At 41.3% G+C, this 27,803-nt stretch overlaps 1 protein-coding gene across 1 annotated transcript; it reads right to left on the minus strand.

The window, feature by feature from the left end:
* Positions 1 to 11: 11 nt before the first annotated feature.
* On the minus strand, positions 12 to 27,803 carry LOC125534179 (putative disease resistance RPP13-like protein 2). The gene is made up of 3 exons (XM_048697460.1): positions 27,389 to 27,803; positions 17,696 to 17,911; positions 12 to 2,526 (listed from the first exon to the last, which is right to left on the minus strand). Exons 1-3 carry the CDS (start codon positions 27,652 to 27,654, stop codon positions 276 to 278), a joined length of 2,733 nt encoding a protein of 910 aa, XP_048553417.1. The 5' UTR covers positions 27,655 to 27,803; the 3' UTR covers positions 12 to 275.

Below are 27,803 nucleotides of genomic sequence, written 5' to 3' on the forward strand. Positions count from 1 at the left end.
AACACTGACAATAGTTCTGACAAACAAATATATTACAATCAGTTCAGACTTAGACACTATACACGCTTGACTGCTTTGGTGAGGTGAATACATGGAACCTTTACCACAGTACATAGTTCACAATATCAACACACACCTACACACACAATCATAAAACGAGTCCGGTAGTCACATAGTACATAGGAATAATATAGCATGGTAAAGCATACCATTTTAGCTCATGATTGTCATTTTGAGTTGTCCATCAGATGTCAACACTTCCCCTTTTCAGAAGATCAACCAAATAGTCTTCTTATGATCGACGTTTTCCTTTCAACAATTTCCTTTTTGAGATCAACCATAAAATTCTTCTTATTATCTGTGTTTTCCTTAATAAAGAGACAATAATATTCACCATAGTGGGAGTGAATATCTAACTCTTTGAGTTTTGGAAGCGCATTGTTTGCCTCGACTCTCTTCAGTTCTTCCACATCCATCATGAGTTTCTTCAGGCAACGAAATCCACCAGCAGAGAAGACAAGATGGTCATCCTTGCAGGAGTTGGAATACAAGGAAAGGGTGGCAAGAAAGGGCAGCTCAGCCAACTTGTCAATGAATTCTTGAGATATACTTGTTTTCACCAGTGAAAGAGTAATGAGATTAGGAAGGAAAAAGACACCATCCAACTTAGATGGCAAATCCAGCTTTCCTTCTAGCACTATGAACTTGAGGCGGCGATGGGTGTAGCTAGTGAACACACTTGATGGAATATTGTCACCTTTTATGATCAGAGTCCTAAGGTTCTCAAGCCTATTTAGAGCATTTGAGAGAGACGCCACATTGACTTCTGGAGAATACCCAACTCTTAAGTACTCAAGATGGATCATCTCACCTAATGTCCCAACCAATTCTTCCTCCAATGTATCAATTTGTATGGAGTCAAGTGTCTGTAGGTGCTTCAACCTGCCAATTTTCTTAGGAAATTTCAGGAAACTACCAAAAACATGCCTTAGTGTCTTAATCATCCAGAAGGCCAATGGGAGCTCCCGAACTTTAGTTTCCCTCACATCTAGTGTTTGAAGACTAGTGAGCCTTCCAATGGATCGTGGGATTTCCTCTAATGAACAAGATGTAATTCCAAGGTAATGCACATGCACAACATTTCCTATTTCATCTGGCAACCTCTTACCAATCTCAATGCCTTGTAGATTGATGACACGAAGGAACTCAGATCTATGCAATAATCCTTGTATATGAGATTTGATGTCTTTGTTCCTCTTCCACTTAGAGATTTCCCTAATTTGAGGCGAGCAACATAAATAAGTTTGATTCTCTTTGGGATCTTTGGCATCTTGTTCAAAATGTGAGAAGATGGATCGTAGCTTCGGCAAAGAACTGGCTAGGACAGCATATTTATCTGTGGAATTCTGCAGAGAGAGGCGACGAGCACTTGTCAATGTGGGGATGTCATCACCGCTGTGGACTTCCACAAAACTTGCCTCTTGTGCTTCAAACTGCAAAAATTCATGGACTTTGTTCTGGATGGTGACAAAGATACTCCCAGCACTAGATGTATCTTCCTCATCCATATGCACAGGCTTAACTAGATTTCTTGCAATCAACTCATTCAAGTAGATGTATCCCACCTTCTCCATTGTCTTCCCCGCTCTTGGTCTTAGGAATCCCTCTGCCATCCACATGCACACCAATCTATGGGACTCAATCTTGATGTTGGCCGGCAATGCAGCAAAGTAGAGGAAGCAACATTTCAGCTCATGTGGAAGATCATCAAAGCACACAGATAGTATCCTGTGTAGTCGCTTTGATTGGCTGGACTTAAGATAGTCAAATACATTGGTCCACTCACTAGGAAATTCCTTTGTTTGTACAAGACCTGATAAAAGAACAATACCAAGTGGCAACCCTTCGGTGATATTGTGGATTTCTTGGTGGTGCTCATGCAATTTTTCATCTTGTACTTCAATATGGAGTAGCCTCTTATGGAACAGTTCTATAGCAGTCTTTTGTCCAAGAGATTCTAACTTGATGATTTCATGATGATAGCTGACAGGTGGCTCTTCTGGTTTATGTTGTGTGATATGTAGTATTCTACTGCCTTCAGCACCAACTTTGAGGTTATGCAGAATGTTCTTCCAGTCAGTGCTGCTAACTTCACCATCTATCACTAGCAAGTATTTTTTTCCTCTTAGTTGATCTTTAAAAATTTTGTCGACATCACTTCTAGTGCAATTCTCATCATCCTTTGCCAGCTTTTGAACGATTTGCCACATGATATTGCTAGCCGTCATATAGGGTGCAAAACTCTCCATAGCATGAACAGGGAAAATTTTCTTCTTAGCTATTTTATCATATACTTCTCTCACGAGAGTTGTCTTGCCAACACCGCTTTTTCCAAACACTGAGATCACGACCGGATGGTGATGTTGACTCTGTAGTTTCTCATGATCAATGGGAGTAAGAAGAACATTCTCCAGTTGCTTTTGGTAACCTTCGTGTATTGGCACATGTGGTGGCAGTAAATCATCCCTTCAATTCAACCGTTGTTACTTGTTAGTAATTTGTAGTAGTTAGGAAGTTAAATTTAATGGATCATTTTACATCTCAATATTATTGTAGTGCGATATAAATCATATCTACGGACTTGTAACATTCAAGGTTGAACCTAGGTAACTTTCCTTTCCAATAACCTACTCGTAATTCATATTGTGTATGGAAAAACCATGATTCGAATAATTATTAAGTATTTAATTTATGTACTTATAACGAGCATTTGTGGAATTTCAGATTTTCTCTTGATCACGTGCCTAATAAATAACTACTTCTTAGTAATGATTGCAACATTTTTTCAAGGCCCTCATACTACCACTTGGATCTCAAACATTACGTATGGTAATAATCCAAAGGAAAGGTAGAACAAATTATCAATATGAATTTACCGATAATTTGGATTGAGTTAAAAATGCTAATATTTTCTTCAACGTTATCAACAATATAACAAATCATCATATGTTTGCAACATATCCAACCTTTGGTCACAACAAAATCAAAATAGTATTGCACCAAAATTGAGTGCGGGATTGTAGCATAATTGTCAAAGTGAATTACTATTACACATTTGAATGGCGTGTTGCTACACATATGATAAACCATATTAATCTTCATTCAGTATACTACATGGGATAAGTGTTGAAGATATGATGTCGTTGGTTCGATCTTAAGGTAAATGACCTTATATGTATCAGTTCTCCACATGGTTTGTGGATGTTTGGATTTGCCTAAGAGGCTAAGATCGTACTGGGGTATTGAGGACACATTTCCGTTGAAAGATATGGCTTGCGAATTTTCAAGTAGAAAAATAGATATGAGAAGGTAATGCCTTCAATTAACTATAATTACACAATTGTATGTGTGTTGTATGCTTGTATTATAATGTGTTTCCGTATGGGTTGTTATCTATCTTTTGTCAATGCATAATGGCACTCTGCTATGACGAGGACAATGCTCTGTTTCACACTAGCCTACATAAGCTTTGGGTGGTTACACAAGGAAACAAAAAAATGATGTATCAAAGATGGTTTCACTATAAAAACCACTATAATAAATGTATCACGTGTTAGCATTTGAATAACCGATGATGATAAGTCAACCACTTCACTAATCGCTACATCTCAGAAAATGTGTGTGTAATATGGTTTTAGAACCGACTGGATGTATATATGGGTGAGGGGAGGGGGTTGTACAAGCATTGGTGGAATGTCAGTCCTCATTAGGGTCACCTCGAAGGTTACATTTCACTCGACACGATACACCATGGACGAAAGCACACACCACGCAGGCACCACCACCATATGCAGCGGCAACCAACGAACCCATACCGGTCAAGGAGACTAGATCTGGCCGATAGCACCCTTCCCCATCTGGCTCCACCCTGCAACCCAAGCACGTGTGGCCACTCCGGTGGCACTCCAGCGCCAGCGAGGAGAGGATACAATCGCGTCATGTCCACTACCTCCTAGGGATATGAAGATCCACAATGCTAGTAATCCAAACCGCGACATACCACTTGATCCAGATGCCACAACCTCCCATGGAGAAGTAGCCTGTCGCGAGAACAACTCGCGCCGCTAGCCACTAGGATGGCTGGATCTCGTGTTCAACTAGCTGGATCCATGCGTAGGTCGAGTAGAAGAGACGCTAGAGAAGGAGGGATGAGGGTATCGTGGCCGCCCGATCTATCAGCCTGCCATGACGCGCATCGTTGTTGCCCACAACTCTTCATGTTGCCAAGAGAAAACCGCGACTCTTCCGCTAGCTCCTGAGGCCGCGCCGCCCTGCCCCATACTCAGTGGCATGCTGCCATCCGATGGCCTCGGCCTACGCAAATCCACACCAAATGGAGGAAGAGGGGAGACCCTGCCAATGATGGCGTTGGCCGGGCTTTGCCTGCCAGCGCCAAGGCGGCTATGAGGGGAGAGCTGGGGGATATGATCGGCTGGCTAGGGGTTCCTCCCGCCAAGCACTCACGGGAGCGCCTAGAATAGACCCATGACATTATAGTCCTCGCTCTGATCATGAAACCTCAGTAGGCAGTACTTAGGCTTGCTACCCATCTGGGGAAATGACTTGGTAAAACCATCGTGTCACCATCATCAACATCAAGATCCCTTAGGGCACCACCCGTCCCTCTACTCTCTTCCACGACCTCTAGTAAACGGTACATTAATCATCGATACATGGTCAATGATTGCTATTGATGACCGGTTGATCACGATCTTACATATACCCTTGTGTATGTCACTGAGTGTGTGAGGTGTCGTGTTTGGAATATGTCGATGAAGACTCAGGACACAATGTATACATGTTTGAGCCTTCTTGAGGAGCATCTATATTATAGACATATCAAAATGGGTGTACTGTACGAGGCATGAATCTATTACCTAGGAGTTGAGAGGTGTTTTCCCATCCAACCTATATAGATCTAGGCTTATGAAGGTAGCTAGGGCAGAAGATAAATTAGATGATAAAGCCTAATGGTGTTGCTTGATGTGAGATCTTCCTCGGAGGATGCAAAACTCGTTGTCCTTTGCAGAGTTTATTGGACTCCTTATATAAGGTCAAAGTGTCATCAATAGTGGTAGGCACAAACTCCTCTAGAGCATGTCTCCTTTTTCCATAGTCGTAGGGACACCTTCCCTTATCCTTGTAGAGTCTAGATATCTATTTGGATCAACCTTACAGAGAATTTCCTGAGTAAACCCAACTAAATTATTGGGCATCAAAAAATATCCTTAGGCATTCTATATCAATATGGTCATCGTATAGTGGTAGTTACATGGTAGATACACATCACATAACGACAACATGCGAACAGGGTATCTAGAAAAAGGGGTGTGCCGCAATGATTATTTTGAGACAATCATTTTGGGCCATCTTATAGTCATAAATGTCATATATCTAGGGTGATAGCACAGTATGACAATGATACTTTAGTAAAATTTGTGGTGAGAGTCTGAAAGGACATGCGGTGCCCCCATGTGTGGTTTTGGTAATTGATGACAATCTCTATGGACTAACGATTGCCTTGAGTTATATTTGAAGCATTTGTCCATAGGATTGTCTTGAAGTCCATGTGTTGGTTTCAAGGAGTTTATGAGATGGCCAAAGTGCTTTTCAAGGAATTATCCAAAGATTGGTCATGTGTGAGTTGAGATGGCCAAAGTGCTTTTCAAGGAATTATCCAAAGATTGGTCATGCGTGAGTTGAGCTTATTGCAAGCATGTCTTGAAGAAGAAGATTGTGTGATCATTCATGTTTACCTTCAAGACATCATCCAAATGAAGAGAGTTGGAAAGATTCAATGTTGATCAAGACTAAGTCAAGAGTGAATCAAGTTGATCAACTCACAAAGCGTAGAAGAAGTACCGAGAGGGATCAAGTGATCCCATGGTATGGTAAGCATTGTCCATTACGCTTTGTGTACTAACCCATGGTCTACGTGAGAGTTCTTTGTGGGGTTAGGTATGTTTCCATGGTCTTGCATCAAGAGGAAGATCTCATACAACCCATGGAGGATGACATCAAGTGGTGATCGTCATCAAGTTTGAAGTGTGCAAGTTCAAGTGGAGCAACTCGAAGAGTGGCTCACCCATAATGGAGTATGGGGGAGCAATCAAGCTTGAAGCTTGCCGTCCATTGTGGTGTCAATGGAATTGTGAAGTGTGCCAAAGAGTGGCTCACCCATAGTGGAGTATGGGGGAGTAATCAACTAGTCTTCATCGAGCCAACACAATCAAGAAAGGTGGTCCAACTTGAGGAAGTCAAGATCGTCATCATCTAGCTCAAGTGGACTATTTGCAAGGCAAAGGTTTGCCCTTGATAGGTTTTCTATTTTACCGGTCTCATAGTGGTAGTTGAGAGACCGGGTTGTAGGATCGATTGCCGTACTATCAAGGGGGGCTCTCTAGGGAGTAGCTTGATCATATCATTAGTCGAGAGCTCAAACCATTGCATCCTTGCATCATCTTTCTTGGTTCTTGTTTGGTTCCATTTGTGAGTCTTAGAGCTTATGGTCATCTTGATGACAAGTTTGAGTTCATCGAAAACGGAGTTCGCATGCATCTTCTATGATGTTTTCGGTGTTGGAGGTTTTACCGGTCTTTTTCGAGGAAGGGTTCTCACCATTTTATTATGGTCCTTTTCTCATTTGCTTCTTATTGATATTTCTCTCAATATTGTGTTAGCCCTTGTCGTTATCTTTCCAACAAACTTGGTTTCATTGAATTCGGAGCTCGTATGCAAAAGTTGTGGCTATTTTGATATTGCCTGTTTTACACAGAGAGGTTGTACCGCCCCATGGAGAGGTTGTACCGCTTGACCGGTACAACCGGTGTTTGGAGCGGTTGTACCGCTCCAGAATTGGTCCGGAGGTTGTACCGGTCATGTACCGCTCTACCACTGGACTGGTCTCTGTTGTGGTGTGGTTGTTGGGCGGTTGTGGGCCGGTTGTACCGCTTATTGCCTGTTACCGGTTGTACCGGTGCTCATAGAGGTTGTACCGCTCCTATGTTATTCTGTACATAACGGGCAGATTCGTGGGGACCTATTTAAGGGGGTCTTCTTCCCCAATGGTTCCCCATCTCTTGAGCTCGTTTTTGCCCCCACTTTTGACCTTCTTTGAGCTTGCTAACTCTCAATCCCTCCATGGATTCTTGCTAGTTTTTGAGGGAAAAGAGAGAGGAGATCTAGATCCACATTTCTACCAATCACTTTCTCCTCTATGTGAGGGGATCCCCTTGGATCTAGATCTTGGAGTTCTTGGTGTTCTCCTTCTTGTTCTTCCTCTCATTTTCCTCCCTAGCATTAGTTGCTCCGGTGGGATTTGAGAGAGGACTTGGGCACTCCGTGTGCCCTTGCCATTGCATTTGGTGCATCGGTTTGAGTTCTCCACGGTGATACGTGGAAGTGAAGTTTGAGAAGCTTATTACTCTTGGGTGTTTGGGCACCCTAGAGCTTGTTCCTCTTGGGTGCCTTGGCGCCCTAGACGGTTGGTGTTGTTCAGAGCTCAATCATTGTGGTGTAAAGCTCCAGGCAAGCGTCGGGGTCTCCAATTAGGTTGTGGAGATCGCCCCGAGCAATTTGACGGGTACCGGTGACCGCCCCCAAGGGTTGCCAAAGTGTACGGGTTCGGTGACCGCCCCCAAGGGTTGCCATTTGTACGGGTTCAGTGACCGCCCTCAAGGGTCCCTTAGTGGAATCACGACATCTTGCATTGTGTGAGGGCGTGAGGAGATTACGGTGGCCCTAGTGGCTTCTTGGGGAGCATTGTGGCTCCACACCGCTCCAAACGGAGATTAGCATCCGCAAGGGTGTGAACTTCGGGATACATCGTCGTCTCCGCGTGCCTCAGTTATCTCTTACCCGAGCTCTTTACTTATGCACTTTACTTTGTGATAGCCATATTGTTTCTTGTCATATATCTTGCTATCACATAGTTGCTTATCTTGCTTAGCATAAGTTGTTGGTGCACATAGGTGAGCCTAGTTGTTTTAGGTTTTGTGCTTGACAAATTAACCGCTAGGTTTATTCTGCATTTGTTCTAGCCTAAATCGTAATTATTTTAAAACGCCTATTCACCCCCCTCTAGGCGACATCCACGATCTTTCAATTGGTATCAGAGCCTCATCTCTCTTTATTAGGCTTTACCGCCTAGAGAGTAAAGATGTCGACTAGGGGATTAGGATTCTCTGACACTCTTAGTTTCGATGGCACAAATTTTGATGTTTGGGTAATTCACATGCTTAATCTCTTTAGGGTCATGGACCCAAATTTAGAGCGAATTGTAGATATGGGTTTTTCTCCTCCAAAGGATCCCCAAAGATTATCTTTAGAGGATGATAAAAACTCTTATCTCAATGCTCAAGCTTCTAATGTGCTTTTCGATGCTTTGAGCAATGTAGTTATATTTCAACTCATGCCGTTCCGGGATGCTCATGAGTTGTGGACAAAGCTTCAAGATAAATATGGCGTGTCCAAGTTTTGTGGGGATGATTGTTCTCCCTCCACATCCGACCGTATAGTCTTCTCAACTTCTTCTACTTCACCTACATGTGGTTTGCCACAAGGTAATGATAGATACGGTGAGTAGTGTTGGTCATTGCAATGATGATAGTATGTTTATTATGGATGATCCTTCATCACTATCTTATTGCAATGCTCCTTATTTGGGCTTTAACACTTCGAGCACTCCAAATGTTTCACATGCTTGTGTTGATAGTCCTTGCATATCATGTAGAAATTTCTTGACTAAATCTCATGACGATATGTTTACTATGTCTTGTTGCCATGATAAAAATGCATATATGTCCTCGAATTGTTGTGCTAACAATGTAGAGGAAACCCAACACCCCATGGAACAAGATGTGGTCTTGAATGGTGCTTCAACGGATCCTACATCATCATCTATTGCATTTTTCCTTATGGCCAAGGCTTCAAAGGTATCTCCCACTTTGAATCCCAATATATCTTGTGATGATGGCAAGAGTGATGATGATGTTGATTATGATGAAGAGAATGATAATGTTGCCTCCTTAAAAACTAAGGGGGAAATGATTTTTAAAGCTCTTCACAAAAATAAACTTGCTCGTTCCAACTTCATGGAAATCATGTCTATTGCCATTGAAGGCAAGAAATACATTGAGGAGTTGGAATCTCATCTAGAGGAGCATGAGGTCACCATTGAGAAAATGGAAGCTCATGAGCGTGATTACGCAAATGAGATCGCGGAGCTATCTCAAGCTCTTGAACATGAACAAACCTCATCCGAATCTCTTGACAAGACCTTTGCTATAGAATTATCTAGAATAAAGGAATCTCATGATAGAGCATTCGAGGTGGCCAATGATTTCAAAAATAAAAATGCTAAGCTTGAAGTTGCTCATGCTAGACTCCTTGAGGATTTTGAGCACCTCGAAAATGGCTCAAGAGTCATCAAGGGTGAGCTCATCAAACTCACCGAGTCTCATGCTCAACTTGAAGCTTCTTACTTAAAAGAGCTTGCCAAGGTGTCCTCTCCTATTGTTGTTAATGATGATGCTTGGGATACTAACTCTATTACTTGTGAAGCATCCATTTTGAAGGAGAATGTCGAGCTTCGGGCTCAACTTGAGTTGCTATCTAGCAATTATGGGAAATTGGAAGAAAACCATGAAAAGCTCTCATGATGATCTTCTAGTATCCCATAATGAGCTAAAGATATCTCATGAGGCCATGATTTCTAAGGTAACATCTAGTGAGCCTCATGTGGATACTAGCACTAATTCTAGTCAAAATGCTATATTGCCATGTGCTAGTCCTTGTAATTCATCTACTCACAATGTTGGTACATCTTGTGATGAATTGCTTTCCTTGCCTTATTGCTCTAACGATGAAGTTTATACTTCCTCTAGTACTTGTGTTGAGACTAACCATGTAGAGGAAATCAAAGAGCTCAAGGCCCAAGTCACTTCTTTGAAGAAAGACTTGGAAAAGAGTCATGAAGGGAAATCCACCCTCAACAATATCTTGAGTGTGCAAAAATCCCCCAGTGACAAAGGTGGACTTGGATTCAACTCCAACAAGAAGAAGAAGTCCAAGGTGAACAAAAGGAAGGGCCAAGAAGAAGTCAAGAATTCGGCCAAGATTGTTTGCTTCAAGTGCAAAGTAGAAGGGCATCATGTTAGATCTTTCCCATTGAAGAAGAAGCCCATTAGTGACAAGCAACAAGGGAAGCGGCCACAAGTACACTCTCATTCTCAACCTCAAGTTGAAGAAAAGCCTCTTCCCAAGAAGACTCAAGTTTATGCTTCTCAAGTTGAGAAATCAAGTGAGAAGAAAGTGAAGAGTAGACGTTGCTACCTATGTCGTGAGAAAGGTCACCTCGCCTCTTCATGCACTAGTGGTAACTTATCCAACCCAATTATTATTGATGATGTCTATTCTCTTGGGAAGGATAAGGTTGGCAATGTGGTTGCCAAGTTTGTTGGTACTCAAAGTGGTTTGAAGCAAAGAACCATTTGGGTAGCCAAGCCTATTGTGACTAACCTCTTAGGACCCAACTTGGTTGGGGACCAACAAGCTCAAACTTGATCAATAGGTGATGTTGGAGGTCATTGGAGACTTGGCTACATTATGAAGAATTAAGCGTACTTCATCATTCTTATTGTCTCAAGCCAAGTCAATTGAATCATCAAGATTATATCTTATATCCAATGTGCCTCCTTGCGGTAACTTGTACCTCAATTGCATACATTGAAAGTTACTTGCCCACTTGCATGTTTTGGTTTTGTTCCTTGCATGTGTTTGTATATGTTGTGCTTCCAACTTGATTATCTTGAGCAATCAAGTATGTGTGTGTTGGTTTGCACATCATGTACGTGTGTGTCATGCGTTGAGCCTTTTGCATCTTGTTTATTTCTTAGTTGGCTCTTGTGAGAGATTAATGGAATATCCCATTATGGGGGAGTGATGTGCTTTGTGCACTTCACAATCCTATAAAGGTGGGTACATGGGGAATACCACTTAGTATTGATATTGCAAGCTTATCTAGTCACTATGTGGTATGTCTTCTCATGAGAAATTCAAATTCTAAATAGTCCATTAATTATCTCTTGTTGGATCCTTTAATTGCCTGTTGTCTATCTTTAATTGGTATCACATTATGGGGGAGTAATATGCTATGTGTATATTACTAGCCTAAAAAATGTGTGCATTTGAGATATTGTCATCTAGAGTTGATATTGTAAATTATCTTGTTCCTAGGTGGCATGTTAGCTCTACAAGTTGCAATTTGCTTTTTGTATGGTGTGAAGATGATGTCGGTATCCTTGCTATCTACCACCGGGAATTATTTACATTTACTTCTTGTCTTTTGACAATTGGTACTCACTTTTGTGGTAGAATTTATTGATCATCTTTACATTGGCTTTTGTTTTTTATTTGCCTTTTCTCTTGCCAAGGATTGTATCATCTCCCTTTGTCTTCCATACCACTTGTGGATCTTGTTTAGTGTTTTCTAGATATAGTGAAAGTGGTGATCCCACCTTGTGCATTTTGTATTCAAATGAAAATTCTCTCAATGCACTAGTCTTGGGGGAGCTATCCTATTTGCTATAAAACACTCGTCTTGTGATCCTTATCAAGTGTGTGTTGGTGGAAGGCAGGCCGTTTTCATTTTGGTACTTTGTGCCATCATGGAACTTTGTAGAGAGCTTGGTTTGTTTGGAACCATCCTCTCTTTTGGGAGTTTGATACCTTTTTTAGTGTATCAATGGATATCTCATTCCTTGATGTATCTTTTATGGATATCCTCCAAGTGATGTTTTATTCATTTGGTATCTTTTCTTCACTTGGTTTTTCTTTGTCATTTGGTATCGGTTCTTGAAAGTCTTGACCATGCATATTAACTTTATGTAGTATCTTTGGCATGCTTTCTTTCTTCGACCCAATATATAGGGGAAACTCCACCAAGTCTCAAATTGGATGAGATGTGCATGAATTTCATTTCCTTTTCTATATGCACATATTTATGTGGAGTTTGTCCTATGTATTGTTGGTGTTTCTAACTCTTTGGTCCCAATGAGTTTGGGTACCATTTTGTTTGTGTTGTTGTTCTAGGAACAATTGGAGATACATTGGATGCTCGGCTTACTCACAAGGAAGGTGTTGTCATCATGTGCTTATTGGAGTCGAGCTAGGATGATCAATGAACTACTATCTACCTTCAATTGGTATCTACTACATCCTTCCAATGTTAACTCGGTAACAAGTATCTTCATATTCTTCATGCACACATTTCTTGCATCAACCTTGTGTAGGTTGTATCATGGCATGTTATTCATTCTTTCTTGTGATACTTGTTTCCTTTCTCAAAGCATCCCAACAATGATCTCTTGTTGCTAGTTGTGATGTCTTTGTTGTTCGTGTGTGGACTTCATTTATATACAATAAGACCATATCTAGCCATGTGATATGCTCCCAAGCAAATATCTTATTGGTATATGTATGACCTCCCTTTGGATATCTTGTTCCTCGTGTTGTAACTATTTCGGGTGTACATCCTTCTTTGTAGATATATATCATCATGATTTCGTCTACCTAGAATCTTATACACTTGAGATAAGTTGCATATCTAGTTGATATCCTTTCTTTCACGTCCACCTTGTCTTTCTTATGTTATTTCCTTGGTGGCTCCGTGAAAACTTTTGCCTTGAGTGTGTGTCTTCTATCGTTGCATCTTGATGCACTCTTGTGTGGTGAAGATTATTTCCTCATGCTTATCTTTACGAGGCTTTTGCCATCTTAATTGGTATCCCTCGTGTTGATGAGGCTTTCATCTTCTATCTTCACGATGGGTTGTCACAAACATAGGTTCTTTATATGCTTATTAGTAAGCTTGTGAACCCATTTGCTAGTTGTGTGTGGGAATGATAGGCCTTGCACCGTGTGCCTCATTCTTTCAAGACTTTATTGATGCTTAATACTCATCCGTACTTTAGTCTTCTCAAGTGTTTTGCCTTGACTCACACACATCATTTTGGTTGAGCCCTTTCTTAAGTTGCCTCTTTTATTTGTTTCTCAACCATGTGTTTGTTGCAAGTACTAGGTTTTGTTTCCTATATGCTTACTTACACTTGTTGTAAGTTTCTATTGATTTTGGGGGAGCTATGATCCTATTTTGTGCACTTTGTATCCAAATACAAAAATTATTGATGTGCACAAATCATGGGGAGCTTCTCTAGTTTCTTTAGCACAATCCTCTGCTCATATCATATTATCTTTATTCTTGTGGCACGTAGGATGTTTGGTCTAGTTGGTTCAATTGATATCCGTTGATTACTTGCTTCAATTGGTATCTTCAGATTGCTTGTGTCTCTCTTTGTTATGTCTTTGTGGCATATCTTCCTTTAGCAATCTTGGTGCCTTAATATAGTTGGTCTTCCTCCAAGTATTTGAAGGAAATATGCCCTAGAGGCAATAATAAAGTTATTGTATATTTCCTTATAATCATGATAAATGTTTATTATTCATGCTAGAATTGTATTAACCGGAAACATAATACATGTGTGAATACATAGACAAACAAAGTGTCACTAGTATGCCTCTACTAGACTAGATCGTTAATCAAAGATGGTTATGTTTCCTAACCATGAACAATGATACCTTTGGATATGTGTATGGCATTCCACTCTCTTGTTGAGAAATACACAACTTATGGAGGAACACAATTTATATTGGCCTTCTAAGCTTTTCGCCCATTTTGGCAATCGATGCCAATGGGGGAGAAGTTTCAGAGAGTTTTGTGGATAAGTTTAGAGAGTTTTTTCTTCTTGCTTTGGTTTTGTACCTAAGCATTTGCATCTCATACACATGCATTATTGGTTGTTGCATTGCATGGTGATAAATAATTCCTTATATAAACTCTCTTGAAAGTGATTGTCATCAATTACCAAAATGGGGGAGATTGAAAGGACATGCGGTGCCCCCATGTGTGGTTTTGGTAATTGATGACAATCTCTATGGACTAACGGTTGCCTTGAGTTATATTTGAAGGCATTTGTCCATAGGATTGTCTTGAAGTCCATGTGTTGGTTTCAAGGAGTTTATGAGATGGCCAAAGTGCTTTTCAAGGAATTATCCAAAGATTGGTCATGTGTGAGTTGAGATGGCCAAAGTGCTTTTCAAGGAATTATCCAAAGATTGGTCATGTGTGAGTTGAGCTTATTGCAAGCATGTCTTGAAGAAGAAGATTGTGTGATCATTCATGTTTACCTTCAAGACATCATCCAAATGAAGAGAGTTGGAAAGATTCAATGTTGATCAAGACTAAGTCAAGAGTGAATCAAGTTGATCAACTCACAAAGCGTAGAAGAAGTACCGAGAGGGATCAAGTGATCCCATGGTATGGTAAGCATTGTCCATTACGCTTTGTGTACTAACCCATGGTCTACGTGAGAGTTCTTTGTGGGGTTAGGTATGTTTCCATGGTCTTGCGTCAAGAGGAAGATCTCATACAACCCATGGAGGATGACATCAAGTGGTGATCGTCATCAAGTTTGAAGTGTGCAAGTTCAAGTGGAGCAACTCGAAGAGTGGCTCACCCATAATGGAGTATGGGGGAGCAATCAAGCTTGAAGCTTGTCTTCCATTGTGGTGTCAATGGAATTGTGAAGATGTGCCAAAGAGTGGCTCACCCATAGTGGAGTATGGGGGAGCAATCAACTAGTCTTCATCAAGCCAACACAATCAAGAAAGGTGGTCCAACTTGAGGAAGTCAAGATCGTCATCATCTAGCTCAAGTGGACTATGTTCAAGGCAAAGGTTTGCCCTTGATAGGTTTTCTATTTTACCGGTCTCATAGTGGTAGTTGGGAGACCGGGTTGTAGGATTGATTGCCGTACAATCAAGGGGGTCTCTCTAGGGAGTAGCTTGATCGTATCATTAGTCAAGAGCTCAAACCATTGCATCCTTGCATCATCTTTCTTGGTTCTTGTTTGGTTCCATTTGTGAGTCTTAGAGCTTATGGTCATCTTGATGACAAGTTTGAGTTCATCGAAAACGGAGTTCGCATGCATCTTCTATGATGTTTTCGGTGTTGGAGGTTTTACCGGTCTTTTCCGAGGAAGGGTTCTCACCATTTTATTATGGTCCTTTTCTCATTTGCTTCTTATTAATATTTCTCTCAATATTGTGTTAGCCCTTGTCGTTAGCTTTCCAACAAACTTGGTTTCGTTGAATTCGAAGCTCGTATGCAAAAGTTGTGGCTATTTTGATATTGCCTGTTTTACACAAAGAGGTTGTACCGCCCCATGGAGAGGTTGTATCGCTTGACCGGTACATCCGGTGTTTGGAGCGGTTGTACCGCTCCAGAATTGGTCCGGAGGTTGTACCGGTCATGTACCACTCTACCACCGGACTGGTCTCTATTGTGGTGCGGTTGTGGGCCGGTTGTACCGCTTATTGCCTGTTACCGGTTGTACCGGTGCTCATAGAGGTTGTACCGCTCCTATGTTATTCTGTACATAACGGGCAGATTCGTGGGGACCTATTTAAGGGGGTATTCTTCCCCAATGGTTGCCCATCTCTTGAGCTCGTTTTTGCCCCCATTGTTGACCTTCTTTGAGCTTGCTAACTCTCAATCCCTCCATGGATTCTTGCTAGTTTTTGAGGGAAAAGAGAGAGGAGATCTAGATCCACATTTCCACCAATCACTTTCTCTTCTATGTGAGGGGAACCCCTTGGATCTAGATCTTGGAGTTCTTGGTGTTCTCCTTCTTGTTCTTCCTCTCATTTTCCTCCCTAGCATTAGTTGCTCCAGTGGGATTTGAGAGAGGACTTGGGCACTCCGTGTGCCCTTGCCATTGCATTTGGTGCATCGGTTTGAGTTCTCCACGGTGATACGTGGAAGTGAAGTTTGAGAAGCTTATTACTCTTGGGTGTTTGGGCACCCTAGAGCTTGTTCCTTTTGGGTGCCTTGGCGCCCTAGACGGTTGGTGTTGTTCGGAGCTCAATCATTATGGTGTAAAACTCCGGGCAAGCGTCGGGGTCTCCAATTAGGTTGTGGAGATCGCCCCGAGCAATTTGACGGGTACCGGTGACCGCCCCCAAGGGTTGCCAAAGTGTACGGGTTCGGTGACCGCCCCCAAGGGTTGCCATTTGTACGGGTTCGGTGACCGCCCTCAAGGGCCCTTAGTGGAATCACGACATCTTGCATTGTGCGAGGGCGTGAGGAGATTACGGTGGCCCTAGTGGCTTCTTGGGGAGCATTGTGGCTCCACACCGCTCCAAACGGAGATTAGCATCTGCAAGGGTGTGAACTTCGGGATACATCGTCGTCTCTGCGTACCTCGGTTATCTCTTACCCGAGCTCTTTACTTATGCACTTTACTTTGTGATAGCCATATTGTTTCTTGTCATATATCTTGCTATCACATAGTTGCTTATCTTGCTTAGCATAAGTTGTTGGTGCACATAGGTGAGCCTAGTTGTTTTAGGTTTTGTGCTTGACAAATTAACCGCTAGGTTTATTCCGCATTTGTTCTAGCCTAAATCATAATTATTTTAAAACGCCTATTCTCCCCCCCTCTAGGCGACATCCACGATCTTTCAGAGTCCATACTCCATATAAAGGAAATAGTCGCACATGGGTGTAGAATAAGTTATATTGCAAACCACGTATTTTTATGTGTGTTTGAGTTTAAATTTATGGTTGTTATATATATATATATATATTTCATGATCTTGTTACACTTGCGTCAAAACATAACTGGACTTTTCTACATAAAAATTTAAACATGGAATCAAATTTTATTTATTCGTAATCGTTTAGTTCTCCTTTTTATCGTTTAAAGCCATCATAATCCAATGTCATTTACTTGATTCCTCCATATGTTATTTGATAAGTGTAGATTTAAGTACTTGTGCTCTTTCTTTGAACAAGCTACAAGCATGGAACCAAATCTACTTCTCATGGCTAACATGACTAAACTCTGCTTAATTGATATTGTAGATCAATATAAGATATCATAACTCGGTCCTACTAAATTAATGTTTTGCCTTTTTGTCTTCACTTATTAGTGTCATAATTTTGTCGTAATATCTCATACTTATATAATATAGAAAGATAGACATATAGGTAGATAAATATGCTACATACTCAAACATATACTCCCTCCAATTCTAAAGTCAAAATTTGTAAACTGTTACCAAGTTTATAGAAAATTTATCACCGTCTATTAGCAAACCAATACAATTAGATTCATTATGACATATATTTTCATAGGGTATACATTTAGTATTGCATATATAGTTACTTTCTCTATAGACATTGTCGAGAAGCTTAAATTTTGAGAAAACTGATAAACACTACATTACAAAATGGAAGGTTTACTTTTAAGCATCTAATTTAACATACACACACACACAACCATTGAGAGAATACCATAATGATGAGATATATGACCTCTGTATAAAATATAAGACGTTTTTGCAGGCTAAACTAGCCTACATAAACGTCTTCTATTTTGGTACGGAGGTAGTATATGATAAATGATAATCAAGCCTGAATTTTCAAACCTAACGGGAAGAGGTTATAATCACCACACTAACCACCAGCAAACTAGTCATAGAAATTATAATTAAATGAAGGTTCAATTGCACTTACATATTTCTATGGGCATAGGATATTGATGTAGAAGCTTTCCATGTTAATTCCGACTTCGTGTTATTGAGCTCCATTTTGTATCTGTCTTTGTTTTCAATGATGTCCTCGAGCCTCGAGTTGATATCCTTTACTTTTGCAGATAGCTTGTGTCGCATGCTTACTTGTGTTGTAAAGGTTGCAACATATCTCATACTTGGACGAGCCCACCATGGATACCTTTACACAAAAATTTGCAACCAAAAATATTAGATTATATGTGAAAATTAGACAATTACTTTACATTTACAACTTGTAGAGCCTATAAGCACTACACAAATATTAATTGTAATCCTAACATGGTAAAAATCTACATGGTGAAAGTAAACTAAAAGCGGAAATCTAAAGCATCATGCGTCTATATCAGCACTCCATAGCCACCGGTCATGATTCGGGCAAGTGTTCTCCTGTTATGCAATAATGGAAATGAGCGATGTGCTATTCAACCCTAGAAAATAAGATGCATGTGACAATCCATAGTATAATGGGCCCGCACCACCACCACACTTTCATTTCTCTTTCAGCCACTCTCCCTCCCTTAGCCATCTCTCCCATTTTCTTGATGCTCTGTGGTCTCCAGAGGTGGCGTAGATGGGTGACACGTAGCATACACACCGATGTGTACCTTCCCTACTAATGTGCAGTACAATAGTACAATACACATTATTGAGGAAAGTCTGCCAAGGAAAAGGGCACCTTGTGCAGCATGCACTAGATCACCATCACATGTTCCTTGTTCAATGTGATCAAGGTTTGCCAATATGCTATCTAATTTGATAGTTGTGTATAGTGTACTCTTCTTACCCACAAGTACACTCTAATTCTCCAATGGCATCGACCCCTCTCGTGCATTCCTTTTCATAGTATACATTGAACAATAGTACTATATATAGGTGCCCCTCCGAGTGTAGATTTTCTATCATACTATGCATCTACACCTTCTATCTAGGCCATCTAGTTTCCATCAAGATCTGTGTTATCTTTATAAAGAAATTCTCTTTTTTGTTTCTTCCAAGAAAAAGAACATTTGAGCTTGAAACTTTGTAGGTTGAAGATACACAAGTGCCACTCTGTGCATATAATGTTCTTGATGAAACATAAATTTGTCAAATTACAAATTTTGAATAAATTGCATCATTTAAAATACTTTGCAGAGCCAAAAAACCTGGAAAAAATGGCACATGGTAGTGCTTGTGTGATATTGATATGCAAAGTTTTGTATCCAAATGGTTTTTCATTTGGGAGAAACAAAAAATAGAAACTTGTACACATGAACTTTGATGCAAAAACGGATGTTGAGGATAAAAGGTGCACCTGTATGGTAGTAGAGAGATAACTTTCCTTTCAAGGAGAAGAGTAGCACATGGTTGCTTTGGCTGTGCAGAGGCAAGAATTCAGGCGTGGCATCTAATAGGCATGGGGGCGTCAAGCTAGGCGCGATGTTGGCAGGCGTGGGCATGCGCCGCGTGGTGCTGATCATCACGCGCGTGAGCTAATCTCTGGGCGACCAGTGGCGTGATGGTGCAGCCATGGTGTCAGACTACATGTGGAGCTGCAGATGTGCAGTTTGGTGGGAATCGCCTATGGCTGTTGGCCAGATCTGGAGCCAAGAAATTCATGGCATCTGAGCATATTTGGTGGCATAGGCTACTAGGTCCTTCTGTTTCACACATGACTATCCTCGACCAGACGGTTGTGTGGCAACAACCAGAAAAGATGGGATGGTGTATTCACTTCTAACAAACTTTTCTTCGGTCGGCAACTTCAATGTGAGCAGATTCGCATAGATGGGATGGTACTTGGTCATTGACATCTAGATTGTATTGTCTTCCATTGGAAATCCATGATTTAGCCTTTTGGAAAGATGGGGAAGCTTGATGTATGCATTTGTTTCCTTGTTCAAGGTGTAGTCTTGAATGATGGATTTTACGGATGATTATAGACGGGCTGACATGAGTTGTTTTGATCAGGAATTAGGAGGGAAGCCGGCCCACCCTGAATTCAGGGAGGAAGAGATTAGTGGAGGGAGAGTGCTGTTACTTCTGTAAATACTATGCGTAAGTCTAGCTTTTTTTTGTCTCGAAGTTCTAATTTGACATGATTTCCTAAGGTTTGCCTTTGGTTGGAGCATCCAATGTTGACGTGTGAGTAATGATTCTTTCTTGAAGGTTTTATTTTGTAGTTTTGTGACTGTTGTGATCTCACATGTATCTCCACAAAAAGATTATTGTCCATGGTCTTCGGGTTTGTGGTTGGACTCTGGATTTTTTGCTGCGATGCAAATCCAATGTGTATGGTCTCAAGTTTTTTCTTTCTCCTCTATCTATCTCACAGAAATTGACATAAATTCATGTATGGAGTTCCGTTCTCCTAGGAGGAAAATTCATAGATCCATGCATGGATCCTCTGTGGACATGTGAGGGATCTAAATGAGCAAGAGGCTCCACCACTTTCCCCTCCCGATTCATCAGTTACTTTGGTGGCGTGATTGGGGGACTCCAGATCGAGACAGGCAACCTCTCCGGTGGCGCGTCTGGGACGCGTTCCTAAGGTCCATGCGTTGAACGTAGTTGGTAGACCTGGCCTACTGGTGGGGTTGGAGCTGATACGTCTCCAATAAATCTATCTTTTTTATTGTTAAATGCTATTATATTATCGTTTTTACATGCTTTGGCCATCATTTTACATTATTTTTCTGAACTAACATTAATCCAGTGCCTAGAGCCAGTTGTTGTTTTCTGCTTATTTTTGGTTTTATATAAAATTGATACCTACGAAGGTCCAAACACTACGAAACTCTTTGACAATTTTTTCTGGAACACAAGAGACCTAGAAGCTTCGGGGAGAGAACAGAAGACCCATGAGGGGCCACAAGCTAGGGTGCACGTCCTAGTGGGTAGGGTGCGCTGGGGTGGCTTGTGGGCCCCTTGATGCTCCATTTTCCCTAACCTTTGGCCTACAAATTCACATATATTCCAAAACCCTCGGAGTGAGACCTGAATTTTTTTTATTGCCACCGCAAGCCTCTGTTCTATCATGATCCCATCTAGAGTCCTACTGTGGCACTCGGCCAGAGGGGGAATCATCCGGGAGGCCATCTTTATCGACCTTACTACCTCCATGATGATGTGTGAGTAGTTGTTTAAGGACCTATGAGTCCATAGTAGTAGCTCTCTCTCTCTTCTTCTTCTTCTTCTTCTTCTTCTTCTTCTTCTTCTCTCTCTCTCTCTCTCTCTCTCGCGCGCGCGCGCGATCTTCAACACAATGATCTCGTCAGAGATCCATCCAATGTAATTCTTCTGGTGTGTTTGTTGGGATCCGATGAATTGGGGATTTATGATTAGAGTGTTCATTGAATTTATATGAACCTTTTGAAGTTTCTTTGTTGCTTAATTTTATAGCATTGTATTTCTCTCCGATCTATCTATCTACTTTGGCCAAGTTTGATTGATTTATCTTTAATGGGAGAGGTGCTTTGTAGTGGGTTCAATCTGGCGGCGATTTGTATATCCGAGTGCCAGAAAGGGACAAGACACATCTTTGTATTGTTGCCACTAAGGATAAAACGATGAGGTCAATCTTATTGCTAGGTTTTCTTCTGTCTACATAATGTCATCTTGCTTATCGCGTTACTCTGTTTTTTGTCAACTTAATACTTTGAGATGCATGCTAGATAGCGATCTTGGGGTGGAATAATAGTAGTAGATGCAGTTGGATTAATGTCCTACTTATCACGGATGTAATGCCTATGTGAGATTATGTCATGAATGATCATAGTTATAATTTGCGCTATTTCGTCAATTGCCGATCAGTAATTTGCGCTATTCTGTCAATTACCCAACATCCTTCTGAGAGAGATGCCTCTAGTGAACATATGCCCCCCAGGGTCTATTTTCCAGCAATAGAAAAACTCCTACAATTGCTTTTTTACTTTCTTGCCACTTTGCCCTGTCACTATTTGCTTTTAATTTTGTGGCTAGCAAGAACTAGGGGATTGATAACCCCCTTGCCATTGTTGGGTGCAAGTAATTTATTTGTTTGTGCATAGGTACTGCTAAACTTGTTAGATTAGTGACTCCTACTAGTTCGATAAACCTTGGCTCTTAACTGAGGGAAATACTTTCTATTGTTGTGCTACATCACCCTCCTCTCCGGGGAAATAACAACTCCTAGGAGAGTAGCAAGAGCCGAGGCCCGAGGCCTCCCTCTCATCATCCCCGGGTTAGACTCCTAGACTGTCTCTTGCTATACCGGCCTATGCTATGCCAATTGTTGTGGTTGCTTCACCGACACGTGCTACTTGGCCAGCCCCTATACTATGGGTAATGCTGCTAGGCCGATAGCTGGTTCGGCTGCTACTCCTGTGAAGATGACAACCAAAACAGTGATGACTTCAGGGCGCGTCGACTTATTGGTGCACCAGCAGTTACAGAGGGTGTTGTGTGTGCGTCAGAACTAGTGGTATCACTAGTCTTGTCATAGATTGGTGCTTCTCCAGTCACCGTGTAGGAGGCAGATGTGGTGGCTTTTGGCAGGATCCCGGATCCACGTTCAGTAGAAAGGCGTGTGAGTCAATGGATTCAAGCGCAACCTGATGCTGACGCGCTACAAATGGCATGGGCCATGCAGGCGACCAAACTTCATGACATTGAAACCACCATAGGTATATCGCTCCATACAAAGTTTTCTGTTTTAAAGTTTTCAGAGGAGGAGCTTTTTCATAATGGAGTGTCTATTGGGGTTTCTCTTGGGTCTAACGGTCAAGAGGATGTAATGTATATTAATGAGTTATTAGATTCCGAGGCTGGTCAAGTTATGCCCATGCTAAAAAATATAGCGACAACGAAGCTCTTGCAGGAGAGTGAAGTTAGTGAGCTAGGTATTCAAGCTATTGAGTATTTATGTGAGGATCTTGTACCTAAGAGTCTTCAGCAGTTTTTAAGATCATGTGGATCTTTCCCACACTCATGGGGACACTAGTGATAATGACGGTCATGCAGACTTCCGTTTCGTGCATCTTAGTCAACACCTGTGCATGCGCAAACATTCAAGGTTTATGATCTTTCCGTGGTATGGCATAGTAACATGATTAAGTTCAAAAAGAAACCCCATGATGAAAATGAGAGGAATCTTTTGGAATATCAGATATCTTCTCAACTTGGCTAAACGTAGGCTAATAGCTGATACTTCTAGAGAGTAAAAGTTGGATTTTATGGCTCTGTTAGAGATCGATAGATCTAACTTTACTTCTTGGTTCTCGAGTACTATTTTGGGAGGCCTAGATTATATTTGGTACCGCCTCCTTCGTCGAGGAACACAGGCGGAGGATGCGGCAGGGAGAGGTGAGGCGCTCGCCCTACCTTGATTTCTCGTGATTTTTATCTAGGTGTACGTATACGATCTGTCGATCGCTAAAAATCACAGTGAAACACTTTATTGGACCATGAAGGCATGAATCCTATAAATCTTATTGGGCCATAGCAACCAACAGGTCACGTTATTTCCCCCAAAAAACTAGCAGGTCACGTCATGGACTGGGTCACGCACAACCTTATGCCCTCGCAGATTTCTCAAAAAGAAAAAGAAACCTTATGCCCCCGCTCGATCCAATCGTTCATCAAGGAAACGACAATGCCATGCCAGTCTCTTGACTCTTGCTCGACATGAACCCTAGCGGCAGCTAGCATAGGCATTAAAGCTTCCTTATTGAGATCATATAAAAAATATTGGTGTGCAGTATTGGTTTCTACCTTGGTTTTGCATAAAAAATATTTTGCTTTATAGTTTGCCCCACCTCAAAAAAGTTTTGTCCTCTGCCACTGTCGAGGAAGATCTGTCAGGATCTTACTTGGGGTCCATAAGGGTTTTCTTGATGTTCAAAAGATGGTGGTGGGCGAGTTTGCAAGCAAGTAAAATGTGCGTTTGAAAATTGATGGTTTTCAATTGGCGTTGGTTGTGGTTTATGGGGTAGCACAACTTGAGCACAAACCCAACTTCCTTGCAAATTTGCCAGGGAATGGGTTATCATGGTTGAAAGGGAGGATTTCCTGGAAATGGTGGCCAGGGAACGGGGCAAAGAAACTAGAGGGGAGACTAATGCGGAAAGATGGCAATTTAAAATTAGGCATCTTAGACAATTTTTGCGGGGTTGGGCTAAGAGTGCAAGTGGTATTTATAAGATGGAAAAAGCAAGAATTCTCCTCCTGATCGATGAACTTGATATTAAAGCTAAGACAAATCCTCTCCATATGGCCAACAACGCGGCCAACTGAGAAGCTGAAGAGAGTGTAGCTAAGCTTGTTAGAGAGGAAGATATTAAATGGGCACTACAAGGAAAGCTTAAATGAGTTACAGGAGGTGACAAGAACACTCATTTTTTCCATCTTATTGCGAATAAAAATATAGGAAAAGGAGGATTTTCCAACTTGAACAAGATAAAGGTACAATTGTAGGTCAAGAGAACCTTAAATTGTACATCTCCAATTATTATATGAAACTTTTTGGTGCTCCAGTGGATAATTTTGCTTCTTTGTATGAGAAATCAGTGGAGGATATACTGTAGTTAAGCTTGGAAGAGAATTAGGTGTTGAGTGTCCCTTTTATCGAAAAGGAGGTACACGAGGCCATTTTGCAGATGAAGAATAATAAGGCACCTGGGCCGGTGGATTCCCTGTGGAATTCTATCGGCGGGGTTGGGCCACTATCAAGGAACTTGATGCCTATGTTTCATGACTTATTTAATGGTGAGCTCCAGTTGTTCAAGCTTAATGGGATAACTACTATGTTGCCTAAGAAAGAAGAGGTCGTTAGAATTGTGCAATTCAGACCAAAAGTGTTACTCTAACATCAAGAACAAATGCACCCGCATGAATAGTAAATTTGGAAAAATAGTGAAAACAAATCTATTTTTTGGACAGACATCAACAAGTTTTATAACATCCTACAAAATTCTGCCCTGAATAAAAACATCCGTAGAGGTGTATGCCAAAAAACAAAAAATGGGTGCTCGAAAATGAGTCTTTTTTAGTCCAAAATTTTGAATATTTGTATAGGACCCACAGATGTCTTTTCAAAGTGATTCGCAAAAAAAGATGTCTTTCCAAAGTGAAATTTCTGCAGGATGTTAGAACTTTTGTTGATGTTAATACACTAAAAACTTCAGATTTTGTTTTGATTTTTACTACTTTTTTCTTGAGAATTTATTGTTCATATATAGGGGTGCATTTGTGCTTGAGATTAGATACTCCATGTCCAATTCAGACCCATTTGTATTCCTAGTGTTATATTTAGATTTTTACCAAAGTCAGTATGAATCGCCTAACGACGGTTGCGCATACTGTGGTTCAGCCGAATCAAATTGCTTTCATGCATGGACGCCACATACTAGAGGGTGTTGTGGTTTTACATGAAACTTAACATGAAATTCACTCGAAGAAACTTGACAGAGTTATTTTCAAAGTGGATTTTAAGAAGGCCTATGATAAGGTTAAGTGCTCACTCCTTCATACAAGGAGGTAGCGTTGGAGTTAAGGTTAATGATGACATGGCTCACTTCTTCCAGAAGGGACTGCATCAGGGAGATTCGTTACCCCCGGTTCCGCTTATTGTGGCTGATATGCTAGCGGTTCTAATTGGTAGAGCAAAAGAGAATGAACATGTAGGAGGGTGAATCCCACATCTTGTGGATTAGGGAGTCTCGATCCTACACTATGCTAGGGATACTATTATTTTTATGGAACATCATATGGACAAGGTGATAAATATGAAGATGGTCTTGTGTCTATTTGAGCAACTATCAGGACTCAAAACTAATTTCCACAAAAGTGATTTATTCTACTTTGGACACGCCAAAGAGGAAAAGAATAATTATAGATAGTTGTACGGGTGTGAGATTGGGTCTCTCCCGTTTAGTTATCTGGGGATACTGATCCATCACCACAAATTAACGAATAAAGAGTGGAAATGCATTGACGATAGGTTTGAAATGAAGCTGAGTTGTTGGAAAGGCAAACTTATGTCCTATGGAGGTAGGCTGGTCCTTGTGCACTCGGTTGCTTACGAGTCTGCCTGTGTTCATGCTTTCTTTCTTTGAAGTACCCATAGAAGTCCGGAAAAGATTGGATTTTTATAGATCATGGTTTTTTTTGGCAGAGTGATGAGCATGAGACAAAGTATAGGTTAGCAGGGTGGGATATTTTGTTTAGGACGAAAGACCAAGGAGGTTTGCGCATAGGGAATATGGAAATGAAAAACAAATGTCTACTTAGTAAATGAGTATACCATTTATCCTTTAAGGAAGATGGAGTGTGGATACAGTTATTGCGTAACTAATACCTACACTCCAAGACTTTGCCTCAAGTTTCAGCTCAGATGAAACTTTCGCCCTTTTGGAAGGGCTTAATGAAGACTAAGGCTACTTTCTCTAATATAGTAAAGTTTATTATTGGAGATGGACGCACCACTAGATTTTGTGAGGATACTTGGTTTGGGATACACCTCTAGCTATACAATGTTCAATGCTTTGTAATATTGTACAACCTAAGAACTCTTATGTGAGCACAATATTGGGCTCGGTTCCCTTGAACACCTAGTTCAGACGAGCTCTCTGGTTGGGGACAGATGAGTTGCGTGGCTTAGTTTAGTTCGAAGGTTGATGGAGGTCACCTTATCTAACAAGCTTGGTTATTTCCGATGGAGATTAACTTCCTCGGGGTGTGTTCTCTATTAAATTAATGTACATAGAATTGATTAACACTGGACCTGTTGTCCGATCCCTGCGTTTATATAGGGAAAATCAAAGTCCCTTTAAAGATAAAAAATTTCATGTGGTTTATGCATAAGGATGTGATTCTCACCAAGGACAATTTGGCTAAGCGTAGATGGCAAGGTAGTAAATAATGTTGTTTTCGTAACCAAGAGGAAACAATTCATCATCTATTTCTAGCATGCCCGCTCGCCAAACTTGCCTGGTGTACTGTTCATGTGTCTTTTAATGTTTCTCCGCTGGCTAGCATATCAAATTTATTTTGGTAACTGGCTAGGTGGGATAGAGTCCAATATTTAACTTACAAAGAAATTGCAGGTTATTTACAAAGCGTCTGGATGGATCCGTACATGGTCATTACTTTGATATGCAGACCTGAGGGCTTGTGGGTGCAACCACTGGGAGAGGAGACGGTAGCACGGGATACGTATAACCGGTTTGGATGGTTATTTTGTCCGGTTGTGTCTTTTGGACTTTTGTAGTTTTTTTTTGTTGAAGCTTGCTACTACTCAGTATTTACTAAAAAAATTGGACGTGTGCATTAAATGATGCAGAGCTTGGGGGTATTTCTTATTTTTTTAAAGGAAAGGAAAATTCAGACCACATGAAGAGCGGAGGAGGCCTTCACTATATCTACGTAAATATCCTTACGAAACTTAAGTACGTAGGCGCTAATCTGGCTTGTTTTAGTTGGAAGAAAAAAGGGCTCAGACCCACCTCGTGAAATTTAGGGGGATAATTTGTGTAGGAAGGAAAGAAATGTAACATTACGTAGCAGGTTATATAGGTGTAGCATTTTTGAAAGCAGAGTGTGTACGGACAGTGAAAATCACTATAAGTACATGCAGTATAACTGACACACTCTTTATATTCATAACGGAGGAAGAATTTACCTTGACATGTCGACCTGGAGGTAGTAGTGGTCGACCGCGTCCTCGGCGTCGAAGACGGCGTCGCGCGTCTGCTGCAGCCACACCCTGGTGATCTCGTCGGAGAAGAGGTGGCGCTTGGCGTCAGCCTCCCGGAGGAAGGCCTGCAGGAACATGAGCTTGTCGCGGAGCCTCCGGATGTCCTTGTTCACCGCCACCAGCGCCCGCGCCTGGCTCAGCGCCAGCTCCTGGAGCCTCCCCACCAGCGGCCCGATGAGCGCGTCCGCCATGGCCACAGCTTTAGTTTGGCGTGCGTGCTTCGTTTCCCCGTGATCTGTGAAGGATAAATATTATATTACGATGGAGAATCATGTGTGTTTCGCTATATGTAGGTGTAGGGCGAGCTGATGGGTCGCTTTGAGTGGCGCCGCAGGGAAGG

This window comes from Triticum urartu, chromosome 2 (genome assembly GCF_003073215.2).
Source record: "Triticum urartu cultivar G1812 chromosome 2, Tu2.1, whole genome shotgun sequence".
NCBI lineage: Eukaryota > Viridiplantae > Streptophyta > Magnoliopsida > Poales > Poaceae > Triticum > Triticum urartu.

Bases quoted from the DNA above. Each gene is read 5' to 3' on its own strand.
- LOC125534179 (XM_048697460.1), bottom strand. From the start codon at position 27,654: ATGGCGGACGCGCTCATCGGGCCGCTGGTGGGGAGGCTCCAGGAGCTG. The intron at 17,912-27,388 runs GTAAATTCTTCC...TTTTGTGTAAAG, and splicing joins CTCCAGGTCGACATGTCAAG to GTATCCATGGTGGGCTCGTC. The intron at 2,527-17,695 runs GTAAGTGCAATT...GTTGAATTGAAG, and splicing joins TCCTATGCCCATAGAAATAT to GGATGATTTACTGCCACCAC.